The 14,114-nt window shown below is 39.7% G+C and overlaps 1 protein-coding gene across 4 annotated transcripts in view; it reads right to left on the bottom strand.

The window, feature by feature from the left end:
- Positions 1-2,303: 2,303 nt before the first annotated feature.
- mcamb (melanoma cell adhesion molecule b) overlaps positions 2,304-14,114 on the bottom strand; it is a 39,066-nt gene continuing 27,255 nt past the window's right edge. Inside the window, exons 4-17 of one of the 4 annotated variants that reach the window (XM_038693887.1) lie at positions 13,989-14,059; positions 13,799-13,886; positions 13,499-13,678; positions 12,535-12,659; positions 12,307-12,448; positions 12,097-12,212; positions 11,788-11,929; positions 11,440-11,567; positions 10,405-10,546; positions 6,099-6,161; positions 5,076-5,111; positions 4,474-4,597; positions 3,006-3,117; positions 2,304-2,855 (exon numbers count right to left, since the gene is read on the bottom strand). In XM_038693887.1, coding sequence (XP_038549815.1) covers positions 2,853-2,855; positions 3,006-3,117; positions 4,474-4,597; positions 5,076-5,111; positions 6,099-6,161; positions 10,405-10,546; positions 11,440-11,567; positions 11,788-11,929; positions 12,097-12,212; positions 12,307-12,448; positions 12,535-12,659; positions 13,499-13,678; positions 13,799-13,886; positions 13,989-14,059 — 1,472 coding nt within the window. In that variant the 3' untranslated portion in view covers positions 2,304-2,852. The remainder of the gene's footprint in view (positions 2,856-3,005; positions 3,118-4,473; positions 4,598-5,075; positions 5,112-6,098; positions 6,162-10,404; positions 10,547-11,439; positions 11,568-11,787; positions 11,930-12,096; positions 12,213-12,306; positions 12,449-12,534; positions 12,660-13,498; positions 13,679-13,798; positions 13,887-13,988; positions 14,060-14,114) is intronic. The other 3 variants (XM_038693886.1, XM_038693888.1, XM_038693889.1) reach the window with 3 other exon arrangements.

The following is a 14,114-nucleotide window of genomic DNA, read 5'->3' as shown; positions in this document are numbered from 1 at the left end:
CTTAACAATACAGTTCAGTATATATTCAGAAAACGATAGAATTCTGCAGAAAAAGGGAGCAGGTCAAGAAGTCTACCAAGTGGTGACGGCTGCAGACCGGTTCAATACTTCAGTGCTATTTCTGTTTATATTTTGTAGCCAACAGCCTCGAAAGTTCAGTAATGCATTTGGTAACTACATTAAAAAAACAAAACATGATTTGACTGTAGTGGATCAAATCAGCATCATATCTGAGCCATTTTTAAAACTCTTATGTAACTTAATAGATCCTTCTGTGTACCAACAGACTGCATGTTACTATGACAGGATAGGTAAGTTACAGGCCTGTTAAATAATAATAATAAAAATAATAAATTAAAAAAATAATACAGTAGCTCTTTCTGGTGAAACCTACCAGGAAATGACTTCACTACCTAAACATCTTCATTGGCAGCTAATTGTCTAACTTAACACACATTTTCATTTTAACAGTCAGTCTTTATTTGGTATGCTTTTCAAAAACTACAAACAATAAATTTGTTGGTAAATTGATTTGAACGTCATCAGTGACATTAATTTTACAACTCCAAGGCATTTTACAGATTTCAAACATCCAAAACCATTTAACAGTGGTAGTTCTTATAAACAGCAGGAAAAAAAACAGGGTAGGATGATACCTGCACATACGTGAGCACAGAGCGTCCTGACAGTTGATTGTCTACAAACTTTGCATATGTGGAGTCTCAGTCATTACGCCCTTGTCAGTAGTCATATACTTTAGTTGCCATGTCACTAGTCATCATGTCTGAGGGGGATTCTGTCTCTCTCTCTCGGATCAGATTATTTCAAGTTTCAGTCAACACATGAATTAATTTATTCACTGAACAGAAACGTGTCTTTTCCTTATGAGGGCAACTTCATGCCATGAACCATATTTACCATGGACCAATTATCTGTTCTGCCCTCATCCTTCCGCTCAGACAAATAAAAATAGCTTCAGAAAAAAAGTTTCTTTTACATACAGTCACATTAAACAAAACAACTGTTTCACATTAGAGAAACACAACTGCATGAAGAACAGAAATCAGTGCACTGGACATTAAATATAAACATAACTAACAATACAAAATATGGCCTTTGCTGATATTTCTCTAGGCTTTGATTGAATTTCTAAGGCATTTGTAATTTTTTTAACTTGGCTGTTGGTAATAGAATCAAACACACAAAATAGCAAAACCAGACTGAAGGAAAGAAACAAAGTGAAGAGAACTGCAATTATTGTTAACCCTTCTATGTCAAATGCTGAACAGATTATTCGCCTGTATCGCATAAATATCTTTTAATACACACAAACTGTCGAGTGTAAACTAAAGTGTTAGCTGCAGAGAAGGAAAAACATGAAGGATGCGTGATTAAATGACCTACAAGGCAGCATTTTTGGTGTGGCTGTAACTGGCTGTGGGGGGAAGAGTTGTTTCTTCCCCAAAGATTTCAGTGTACAGACTTTAGCACAACAGGAAACACATAAAAATCTTTTATATAAAAACAAGACCTCTACCTAAGCACTAGTGATGTGCGGATCGATACTAAAGAATCGATATTTCTGATACCAACGTTTCCTGCTCTCTGATCGATACTCATAAAAGGATCAATATCTAAACGTCATTTGGAGGGAATGTGTGTTTTATCATAAGTATCTTATTGTCAACAGGATGGTCTAATTATATTCGGTTGATAGGAACTACTTCTCCTTCCGCCTGTCAAAGTCATGCTTGCGCTACGGCTCTGTGACGGAGCTTCTTTGAAGTGAGCCGCTGCAGCCCTTTACATTTCCCGAGATTGAATACTGACTATGGCTGGATGTATTTTAGCTGTGAAGGTAATGATGCAATGACGCTGTGTGTGATGTGTGTGCAAAGACAGTCAAAAACTTTGGCAACACCGCAAACTTCGATCAAGTAACAACAATATGATGATGTTATGAAGCGGCAGTTCTGACCAGGATATTTTTATTATTATTAAAGAATGTGATCGTAGTTTGATGTCTTATTATGCAGCTATTATTTGGAACTGGTAAGCCTACAGCCTACTCTTTATTTCCCTCATAAATACAGAAACAGGAGGGGGACGGTCACATTAAACTAGAAATAAAATGTCAAAAGTATTTGTATCGGCAATACCAGCCTGGGTATTACTTGGTGTTGGACCCTATAGAAATTGAGTGGTATCGCACATCACTACTAAGCACTTCTTGCTCTCCATAAATGGCAACCAAACAAAATAAAGCACTATCTGGCCATTTATTTTTGGGATTTTTTTTTCTATGGTGTTATTTTAAATAAAGAAATATATACATAGATATAATATGTACACTTGATAAAGAGCTGTTTCAGGCTGCTCTTCAGTGATTGCTTTGCCTGAGGTGATTCTTAGTCGGGTATAAAAACAGTCCCTGGTCACTGTTGTGCTCTAATTATTGATCTACGGACAATCAGCAGTATACAAGGCTCATGGTAATGACAACTTTGGGCTAAGGACAGTCCTCCCGGGTTTGAAGGTGGAAGATGTATTAGCAGAGTTACGTCACGGCGCGCTCAAATCACTTCCCATTAAAGCTCAAGTTGCATTCCAACAGAAACATGCTGGGATGAGAAAGACAGTAAGCAAAAGCTGCAGCTTGAAATAATTTGAGTCTCGGTCATCCATCATGATATTAATTGACGGACGACTGAGCTTTTCCGTGACGTAACTCTGGGATGAGGAGCTGTGGTGGAAGCTTGAAAGGCATCAATAGGTCTGAGCCTGAGAACGCATAACAGGAGTAGCTGAGCAGTCACCTCCTCACTTCTGCAGTTCCAGGTACTTGCCGCCCTTTACTCCAGAGTGCAAACACAGACATTAACACACAGGGAAGAACAAAAAAAAGGAGGGAGAGAAGTGGGGTGGAGGATGTGTAAACATGTTAATGGTGTCAACAGATCAGAAGAAAAACAGCATCATCTTTCAGCTAAACAGTAGGTATCTACCTGGTCGCTGGGAGTTTGCTTTTCCCCGTTGACCCCGAGGAGCACGGCCTCCTCCGTGTTGTCGCTCTTCATCTCCACCACAATGTTATCCTTGCTGGACTTCTCTTTGGTCCTGCAAGACCAGACAACTCATTAAAGCCAGGAGCATACATATTGCAACAGACTGTTCTTCTTTCCAAACATAACCCTGATGATTCATTAATTGTTTGTTCTGATTGACTTTTTGGCCATGTGGGGGCAGAGGAAATGATTTGTGATTCAGCAGACACGATCCAATTTAAGTTCAACATTTGCTCTCCTTTTAGCTCTATACTTGGTCTCCACTCCCTCCTGAGGGAAATATCTGGCTCTTTAGCTGCAAAATGCTCCACTATGTTGGCGATATTTAGGGATCCAAGCAGTGAAGCTGCTGGAGCCCTATTGTTTTTGTTCTCATCTGATAATGATTGCTCAAAGTGGGTGTGGCTTATTACAAGAAATGTAAATTTCTAGACATTTCTCATTCTCAATCTTCAAAACAATTAACATCTATATCTCCACAATTCTTAGTTCAAATGCTACCAAAATCGACAGACATTCTCTAGATGGCCGATATCAAGTGTTACAAGAGAGTTTTAAAATCGGCCAAACGGTGAGTCTGCAGTGAGTCTGTACTGTATAGTATCTTGCTGTACAGTATGCACAACATTATATTTATGTTATTATAATTACATGGTCACAACTACGAGCAGTGCTTTTCACATAACACCACTGTTAATATAAAAATACTGATTGCAGCAGCTTTAGCCATGTGTGTTTGATATCCACACTACAGTGTTGCTTGTGATTATGTTGTGATTGATGATTAAATTCTTATTTTTAAGTAGTTGTGTTGTTGTGTATTTTTATTTTAGTTCTGATATCTGCAAAGAAGACTTTCTTGAAACCAACAGAACATAAATGTTGCCCAGTTGTCTGCTGTCACATCGAACATCTCAGTTGACACCTAACATTTACATAACATTCACATGTTTCACAGACGTCTCAAATGAAGTATGTACGGTGATTAACAGCCTATGATAATTACCAGTCGCCTGTGTAGCTGTGTACTCTACAAGGGAAATACTTATATTAACTTGATATCATCTAAGGTGACTATTTGTTGGAAGAAAGATAAAAACATGTTTTCTGATTGAATTGACCACACAAATCTTTATAAATCATCTCCAGTTCTGATTACAATGGACAAATAATTTTCAAGAAAGTGAAGTTTGTATATATGTAAATTTAAAAAGTGAACATTGGTCTTACTCCACCACTCTTTAACTGGCCTTCTTTCAAATCATTTCATTCTGTCACCAAAAGCTAATGAGTCTATTTAGTTACTAGGAGGATGAAGTACATTTTTATGATATCTGATTCAACTGATTCTGGGTCTAAAGGGATTAAGACATCAGATCTTTACCCTCCAACACCATACACTACTTACAGGTCTTGCTTGCCGGATCGGCCACAGATCTTGCCCTTTTTGTAGAGGAAGTAGAGCACACTCCCCAAGATGGCCAGCAGCAGGATGCAGATGATGAGGACCGCAATGATAACACCACTGCCCTCTGGTGGGGAAGAAGCACAAGAACAACCACAGAGTTAGCCATTTTAATAGGATTATGAATGAGATGACGGCAAATGGCAGTAATAGTCAGATACAGGCTGGCATCAGGCAGGCTGTGCAGCAATCCAGTGTGTAGGTACAGCAGATAGAGTTTTACTGTGCGACTAAAGACAGTGCAGCACTAGCTTCATTCAGGTGATGATTCAGGCTAAACCTGGCAACCTAAAGAAAAGAAGGCGCAAATTAAATCAGGAGTTTAGCAGGAGCAGTGTGCTCATACAACAGCATGACAACATGCACAGAAGAAGGTGAAAATTAACAGTTCAATGATGGTTTGTTCATCAGGAGAGAAGAAAGGGGGGGCGTGATGAATGCTGGTAGGTGAGAGAGGGCGATGCTGTGGAGGAGAAATGAAAGGAAGCTTTTTGCCTTTGAGGTAGAGAGGTGAGAGAGAGTCTTCAGCAGCGTAACACACAAACCTTTTTTGATTTTCTTTGGTGGGATAGCTGCTTTTCCTTTGAGAAAAACCACATGAGCAGAATTATTAGGGGTGGCTGGATGTATTAAATAACTCAATATTAGTCGGCCTGACACACCCACAAACACATACAGGCAGTTGAAACCTGCAGCAGAGGCCTGAACTGAATACAGTACATGTTTAATTTGTAAAGATCTTATCTATGATTTGAAGCTAAACATCTACCCTGATAGTCCAACTGAGATCGGTAGCACACAACAGTCGTGTCCCTGTTTAATCTAATTTACCCAGCACTTTGCCAGAAACAACAACCCAGAACAGTTTTCCTCTGAGGGGCTGGAAATTTCCTGGCATGACGTACAAGTGAGCAGGGAGGCAGGATGAGAGAGAAAGCACAAGGCAGTACCCGTAATGGGAGTCAGGAGACTCGCTCTGAGTGCATTTAAAGCATCAGCTGCTTTCTAGAGTCACACTGATGCATGTGTGCGTTTGTAGTGTACTATGTGTCTATCTGTACACCAGATGCGAACAGGGACGCAACACTCACTCCTTAAAAACACTGCTGTATGCAGAAGGTAAACCTCATTTAATTGATTACCTTTCTGGAATAGAAAACCACCTCAGGTTTTTATTTTCACAAAATTTGTAAAACTCATTAAAATACCACATATAAGTAAATAAAGTTTAATTACATAATAAATAACAATTAAATAAGAGCTGTGCCAACAAATTAGTCAGTAAGACACCTCATGCCAGACTGGTAATTGCTGCAGCCTTGAGGTGCTTCTAGTTTTCCTTTCTTGCTCTCATTCTTTCTGTCTGACTCACAGAAAAATGGCACAACCAGACCGTGAATGAAAGGAAGTCTGAAACCACCTGAACATGCAGATAATAACTTTTACTTGACAAGTAAAGAATCACTCTAATTCTCTGTCAAGTCCTTTTCATGGGACTGCCATTGATCTATTAATTTTCTAAAAATTTTCGTGACGAGTGGTGGCGAGGTAGATGACTGTGGTCTTACCTGTGGAAGAGGAAATGGTAGTGGTAGTACTAGTGCTGAAGGCTGGTGTGGTGGTGTCAATAACTGAAAACAGGTGGAGGCATAGAAGGGAGGACATTCAAAATACAAAAAAGCCCATTAACAAGATACATAACATCAGAGACCCTAGCTCAAGACCAACTAAGGAATGATACAACAGTTCCTTAACTCCCTTGATTTACCACCTACTGGAGAAAAGCAAAACAATATTCTTACAGCCCCTATAAGCATTCGAAGTATGTAAGGCCATATCCAGACTTAAGGCAGATAAATCACCTGAAAGTGTAGTCTTAAGGAGGGTAGACTGCCACTCTCATGGAATGAGGCAATCATTTCTGTACTTACCAAAAGAGGGAAAAGACACAGACTACTATAGCAATCCATCTCTATTCTCGATGTGGACTTTAAGATATATACGTCCAACCAGCCTGTCCTCCCTCCTTTTTGCTCTATATATTGAGCCTTTAGCACAGGCTATATATATATTCACATTAAAGGACAGGAAAAAAATCTGATCAGTTTGTTTGCGGCAGTCCCAAACCTTATCCACCTGATGAACCTCAAATATATAGAGATAATTCAAGATACAAAAGAAATCTCAACAAAACACAGATTTTGTGACCTTTAAATTATATCCCTTCCCAAGAAATTGTGAAAACTTACCAGTGGAAATGAACTCAAAAAACATAAAATATCTGGGTCTAATTCCAATGTCAAAGTCTACCTTGACATTAGACTTAAGCTCAACAACTGAAGGTATGAAAATATTCCCTAGGCTGTATGTTTTTCAGTCCCTCCCTGTTAAGATCCCCATAGAAAGGTTTAAAACCTGGGACGAGATTATCTCCAGGTTCATTTGAAACAGTAAAAAAACAAGAATAAAATATTGCACACTACAACTGGCTGAAGAGGAGAGGGGATGGCACTCCCAAAGCTAGAAGACCATTATCCGGTAGCACAACTCGGGCCACTAATTAAGTGGTGTGACAAGAAATATAATATAACGTGTGGAAGGAGATTGGGAAGAGGGTGGTTAACACCCAGACTGAATCCCTAGCTGTTAACATTACATTAATAAAAACACTATAAGATGGAATAGATCCAATAACCACACATTCGCTGAATATCTGGACTGATTTCATTTAAAAGGTATAAACTAGAAAAAGAAGTGAGCTGGTTTGCTACATTTAAACCAAGTTTGTCTGACCTGACTTATAAAAACTGGGAGATAAGCGGATTACTGCAGTGTGCACACTACTGAAGACATTCATTCCACACAGACTGATATATTTCAAGTGTTCATTCCTTTTAATTTTGATGATTATAACTGACAACTAATGAAAACCCCAAAATCTCAGTATCTCAGAAAATTAGAATATTGTGAAAAGGTTCAATATTGAAGACACCTGGTGCCACACTCTAATCAGCTAATTAACTCAAAACACCTGCAAAGGCCTTTAAATGGTCTCTCAGTCTAGTTCTGTAGGCTACACAATCATGGGGAAGACTGCTGACTTGACAGCTGTCCAAAAGACAACCATGCACAAGGAGGGCAAGACACAAAAGGTCATTGCTAAAGAGGCTGGCTGTTCACAGAGCTCTGTGTCCAAGCACATTAATAGAGAGGTGAAGGGAAGGAAAAGATGTGGTAGAAAAAAAGTGTACAAGCAATAGGGATAACCGCACCCTGGAGAGGATTGTGAAACAAAACCCATTCAAAAATGTGGGGGAGATTCACAAAGAGTGGACTGCAGCTGGAGTCAGTGCTTCAAGAACCACCACGCACAGACGTATGCAAGACATGAGTTTCAGCTGTCGCATTCCTGGGCTAAAGACAAAAAGGACTGGACTGCTACTGAGTGGTCCAAAGTTATGTTCTCTGATGATGATTTGGAAATCAAGGTCCCAGAGTCTGGAGGAAGAGAGGAGAGGCACAGAATCCACATTGCTTGAAGTCCAGTGTAAAGTTTCCACAGTCAGTGATGGTTTTGGGGTGCCATGTCATCTGCTGGTGTTGGTCCACTGTGTTTTCTGAGGTCCAAGATCAACACAGCCGTCTACCAGGAAGTTTTAGAGCACTTCATGCTTCCTGCTGCTGACCAACTTTATGGAGATGCAGATTTAATTTTCCAACAGGACTTGGCACCTGCACACAGTGCCAAAGCTACCAGTACATGGTTTAAGGACCATGGTATCCCTGTTCTTAATTGGCCAGCAAACTCGCCTGACCTTAACCCTATAGAAAATCTATGGGGTATTGTGAAGAGGAAGAAGCGATACGCCAGACCCAACAATGCAGAAGAGCTGAAGGCCACTATCAGAGCAACCTGGGCTCTCAACACCTGAACAGTGCCACAGACTGATCGACTCCATGCCACGCCGCATTGCTGCAGTAATTCAGGCAAAAGGGGCCCCGACTAAGTATTGAGTGCTGTACATGCTCATACTTTTCATGTTCATACTTTTCAGTTGGCCAACATTTCTAAAAATCCTTTTTTTGTATCGGTCTTAAGTAATATTCTAATTTTCAGAGATACTAAATTTGGGATTTTCATTAGTTGTTAGTTTTAATCATCATAATTAAATGAAATAAACATTTGAAATATATCAGTCTGTCTGTAACGAATGAATATAATATCCAAGTTTCACTTTTTGAATGGAATTACTGAAATAAATCAACTTTTTGATGATATTCTAATTATATGACCAGCACCTGTATAGTCAAAATATCACTGATAGCAACGAAGAAGGCAATAACAGAAAATTGGTACGGGACGGAACCCCCCACCATAAAACAATGATTGGGAATTGTAAGAGAGATTTATAGCATGGAAAAAATGACCTGCTAACTTAGACTGAAAGAAAATGTCTCTGTTGCTAAATGGGAAAAATGGGTGATACATAGTATTTTGTAATTAGTATTTGATAGGGTTGATGAAAATGGCTTCATATTTTCTTACTTCAGTGTTTTGTATTGTGTAGTTTAAAATACGTTGTGAGAAGTCTATGTGATGGCATTAAAAGTCATCATGGTCTGTATCGCATGCGTTAGTGTCTGTATCCACCTGTCGGAGGCTCGATTTTAAACCTGACTTTTATCCAGTTGTAATCCACGCTTTTACGTGACATGTTTTATTCAAACATTTGTTTATTCAAGTTCAGTTATAATGTGGGTAAAGGACTGTAGTCATTAGGCATGGATGTTAAGCCCTACTGATCACAACACTCAACACATTAAAGCACATAATTGTACCTCTAGGGGTTCAGTGGCTTGTAACTGGGGCTTTAACCTGAAGGGTACAGTGGTTGTACCCTTGGTATAGGGTGCTTATTTGTACCATTTCGGTTTGTACCTTATAGATACCAGTCTTACCGCGGTACAGACCAAACAGATTGCCTCTCTCAGCACTAAAGCCACCATCCAGAACACAGTGCTGTGGGACCCTTCCATGGCTTTCCTCCTGCTCGACACCGAAGCACCAATCTACCTGGGCCGAAGTGATGGTCCATGGTTCCCAAGAGAGGCTCGAAGAGCACTGCCTCACCTCTGCATACAGGCCTCTCCAACCGCTATGCGGCCTTGTCTCACGTCTCACAGTGTGTGTTTCAATGACAATTTAAATATCTTCTGGAAAAGAGTCTCTTTTTAACAAAAAAAAACTGGGCTCATGAATGTTAGCTGCTCACATACAGCATGCACCTTGACATTCGTGAATGACTAATCATTCATGCAGCACATCAGGACACACCACCGGCCACTTAACAGAACTCTTCCTTACTGCCACAGTATGTTTTAGAATAGACTTTAAAATTGTATTGATTACTTTTAAAGCTCTTCATGGCCTCTTTCTCTGTTATATCTCTGACATTTTAGTCCCATACGCCCCAGCACGTACCTTGAGATCCTCAGGCAGAGGTTTTTTGTCTGTTCCAAAGTCTTGACTGAAAACTAAAGGGGACTTCTTCCTGACTGTATTTTAATTTCTTAGGTGTTTCCTTGCTTTTATTGTGTATCTTGTATCTCTTTTATATGGGTCATTGTCTTTGCACTTGTGAAAGCACTTTGTAACATTGTTTGGAAAAGTGCTCAATAATTAAACATTATTAGTATTATATTATTATCATTAAAATGCTGTCTCTGGAAAAAAATTGAAAAACACAAAAAAGTAATACAAACAAAAAGGGGAGGAACAGATGGAAAGGGGGAGGAGCGAGGAGGAAAGAGACATACACACATAAACACAAAGAGCAGAGACAGGAAATGCATGCAGCAGCAGGAGGAACTCACTGGCTTTGATGTTCAAGGTCATTGCGTCAGTGCCGTATGCGTTGGAGGCCTTGCAGAGAGCAGTGATGTCAGAGGTGACCTCGACAAAGGCCGTATTCTTAATACCTTTCTCGCCCAGTGCTTGGATTTCGGTGTTGAGGACCTGGCACAAAAACGAACAGATAAAGACAGAGAAAAGTTTCCCTTTCTTCGGCATAGTTCAGATTTGAAGAGTTGATTGCCACTCTGACACATCCTGTCATAGGCTGAAGCAGAGGTGCATCATCTGTCCGAAATTGATCTAAACTGACCTTTAGTGGCAGAAACACAAAATGTTACAAAATTAGTGCGTTCCATTTTAACCGTAAAGTCGGAATATCCGAGTTCCAGAAAGTTGTATGCTGCATTCACGTGCATTGCAAGGTCGTTCTTCTGACTTTGTAATATGAAGATCATCTCGGCAACTTGTGTAGGGAAAATTAATGTCAGTACAACATTTTGTGCCAATCAATGAAGTTGATAAGTGGGAATTTTGACCTGTTGGTAGTGCTACATGAAAAGTCAGGGGATCTCCAGTAATTAGGATACGTCCTCTCTGTGTGATGTACATCTGTGCAAAATGTTATAGCAATCCATCAAATAGCTGTGATATTTCATTCTGGACCAAAGTGGTTGACCAACCGGCCAACCAACATTGTCATCGACCCATTGCTAAAAATCTTTACCTTGAATAAGTGTCCCAGTTAAATTACTTTACAATATCCAGCCACCTGCTCCTAATTTAATCATAGGTAGAATAAAAGGAAAGTGAAATGAAACGATCATTTGAATCAGATTTTCCTAATATTCCACTTAAACTTCCCATTAAGTGGCTTTTAAGTTAAATAAGACTTTTTTTCCTGAACTGTTACATTGGAATCATATACTGAATGACACAAGTTTGTCGTGATGGACCCGACAGTAGAAGTCTTCACGATTAAAGAGATTAAGGAAAAACTGTGCATATCAGTTGCTGATGTAGCTAATCCAAGAATGGGATGCTTCCCTCTACTGTACCTTTCCACCAGAAGTGTCCCAGTTAGTGCTAGGAGCAGGGAAACCTCTGACATGGCAGATCAGCTGGACGGTCGTCCCATAACTCTCCTCCATCTCTGTGGACTCTGGCTTAATGATCTGTGGTGGCCCTGCAGAGAGAGCAGCAAGAACTAATAAGCTTGAAAAGTTCTACTACTATAACTACTAACCGAACCTGTAGCTAATGTACATTATACACTATGATTTTCCTTTAAAATTATTTGTTAACATTACATTATACATATATTATATTTCTTACACAATAATAGATTCATTATTGCCAAGAAAGCAAAGTTATATTCAGTATACAGTATCTGTGATAAGATTTACCCTGGACATTAACTTGAAGTTTCCCGTTGGTTTCCATTCCCTCAATCTCAGGAACTGTGACCACACACACATACGTCCCAGCTGTGTCAAACGTAGCATCTTTCAGGATCAAACTGTTGCCCTGTGAAACCTTCTCTCCGTTCTAAAAGTTCAGTACACAAACACAACTTTATGACTTTATACTCCCTGTTGAATTTTTCACACAGGAACAGAAGGGTGACTGGTTTTCTATATGTTTGTTCATTCATTTTCAGCCAAAATCTTGTTGCTGATTGTGTAATTGCATTGTACTGTATGTGTCTACGTGACCTTAAACCAGACTGTGTGTGTCTGGAGAGAAGAGAGGGCGTTGCAGGTGGCTTTCAGCTCCTCTCCTTGGGCCACCACAATAGGGTCTTTGGGCATCACCACAGCAGGATCAAGATCTACACACAGCAGGGAGAGATAAAAACTTTTAAACCAGGTACTGCTGGTAAAATGTATTTGTTGCCATTGTCACGAATTGTGCAAATTCCTTACAGTTGACAAACACAGTAGTATTTCCCGAGATCTCCTCAAAGGTGACCGTTTCTATATTCATAGAGGTACAATGATAAACTCCACTGTGTAGACGGGTCACATTTTGCAGGACAACCTCATCACTGTCCCAAGAGACATCACCCTACAAAAAGCCAAAGAAATCTCATCAATACATAAACATTTAACTTTTGACTCAACATGGGAGAGAAGGCCTTAAAGTTTTTTTACGTGCGTGATTGTCAACAGTGAGGATGCGTCATTCCCGTTGCCAATGCATCGAAGCACAATTGTGTCCCCTTCTTTGATTTTGCCCTTTGGTGAGTCCACCCAAACATTCACAGCTGTGGAGGGGTCTGAAACAGGGGGAGGAATTCAGATCATACACTTGACTAACTCTGAGTTATAGAGAGGTGACAAGAGGCAACTCCAAGTCTAATAGGGCCAACACCACAAGGCCAAGGCCAACATCATTTTCAGTCTATTTTGAAATAGTGTTTCACCTGATGTTTTGGGATGACATTGACATTGTAAATCCCGCCTACAAAGCTCTGGTTGGTCAACAGCCGTCAATAAGCACCACGCTAGACCTATTTAATTTATAGTAGTCATAGATAATGATAGCTTATAGCAATTTATCCTCAGCACTGCACCATGCAAATAGTTTATTTCTGTATATCACTTTATAATTTTTGTATATATAGTTTGCTTTGTAGCATAACTACAAACTGCATCTAATTTTATCCTGTTCTAATATGACAAATACATTTACTGGCAACTGGCAAAGCCTGACCTTTCTGGAATCTCTGATATACACACAAATTAGAGCTCAATAATATGGAAACCTGAAAAACAAACAGTGCCTAATGTTATTTAATGTTAATTAATTGAACCTAAATTAAATGGATTTAATTTTGTCAATGCATAGTATTTTATTCCCTCACAAAACCAACTCTGTAATCATAAACCTGTCTTGAGCGGTCACATGACGGGAATGCTGGCAAACTGTTAACATGGGAATTCCCTTCTCTAACTTTGTGGCAGCAGTTTTCCTGTGGCGACGTAATATTCTGGTGTCCACATAGCTTGTTTAATTGTCCACATTCTGGTGTGATAATAGTGTTTCATACTAACAAATAACAAACTTGTTATGTGGTCATCATGATACTTGTGTTGGACTATGTGTGAAACTCACAGTATACAGTGATGTTAATACGTGAGGTCTCAGTCATCTTGATTCCTCCAGGAACAAAGTAGGTGACCTCACAGTAGAAGAGATCATCTTTGTCCTCCTTCACTACCTTTATGCTCAGCTCACTCTTAAATGAGAACAGACCGCTGGATTCAGTAGTGATGCTGGGCTCTACTATCACCCCTGGAAGACATAAAACATTTGCAAACACTCAAGACAAGGAAAGGGAGTGGAATTGAGAAAAAAGACATTAAACCGAATTAAGCACAATTAAAGCAGTGTAAAAATGTTGATCCGCCTCACCATCCTGAGCTGCGTTTAGCGGTGTGTTGTTTCTGTACCAAGTGATGTTCGGCTTAGGGAAGCCATTTTTGACCTCACAGGTTCCAATCTATAGGAGAGGAGAGAGAATGAGGAAAGACCAAATTGAAAGACTTAAATTGTCATTTCATCAGTTTAATACACTGATGCTTATGATGCAAAGCTTGTTTACCTTGGATGGGCTGTCTTCATGGACTGAGATCCCCCTTGGCTCACGCTCAATGGTAGGAATGTTTGGTATTTCTGCACAGGAATGAAGAACTGAATCAAGAACTAGAAAACACAAAATGCTCTAAAG

This window comes from Micropterus salmoides, unplaced genomic scaffold (genome assembly GCF_014851395.1).
Source record: "Micropterus salmoides isolate LMB-PRFRI ecotype aquatic unplaced genomic scaffold, ASM1485139v1 Ms_hic_scaffold_3, whole genome shotgun sequence".
Lineage (NCBI taxonomy): Eukaryota > Metazoa > Chordata > Actinopteri > Centrarchiformes > Centrarchidae > Micropterus > Micropterus salmoides.
The sequence above is the reverse complement of the archived record's forward strand: the minus strand, read 5'-3'. Positions and strand labels throughout refer to the sequence as shown.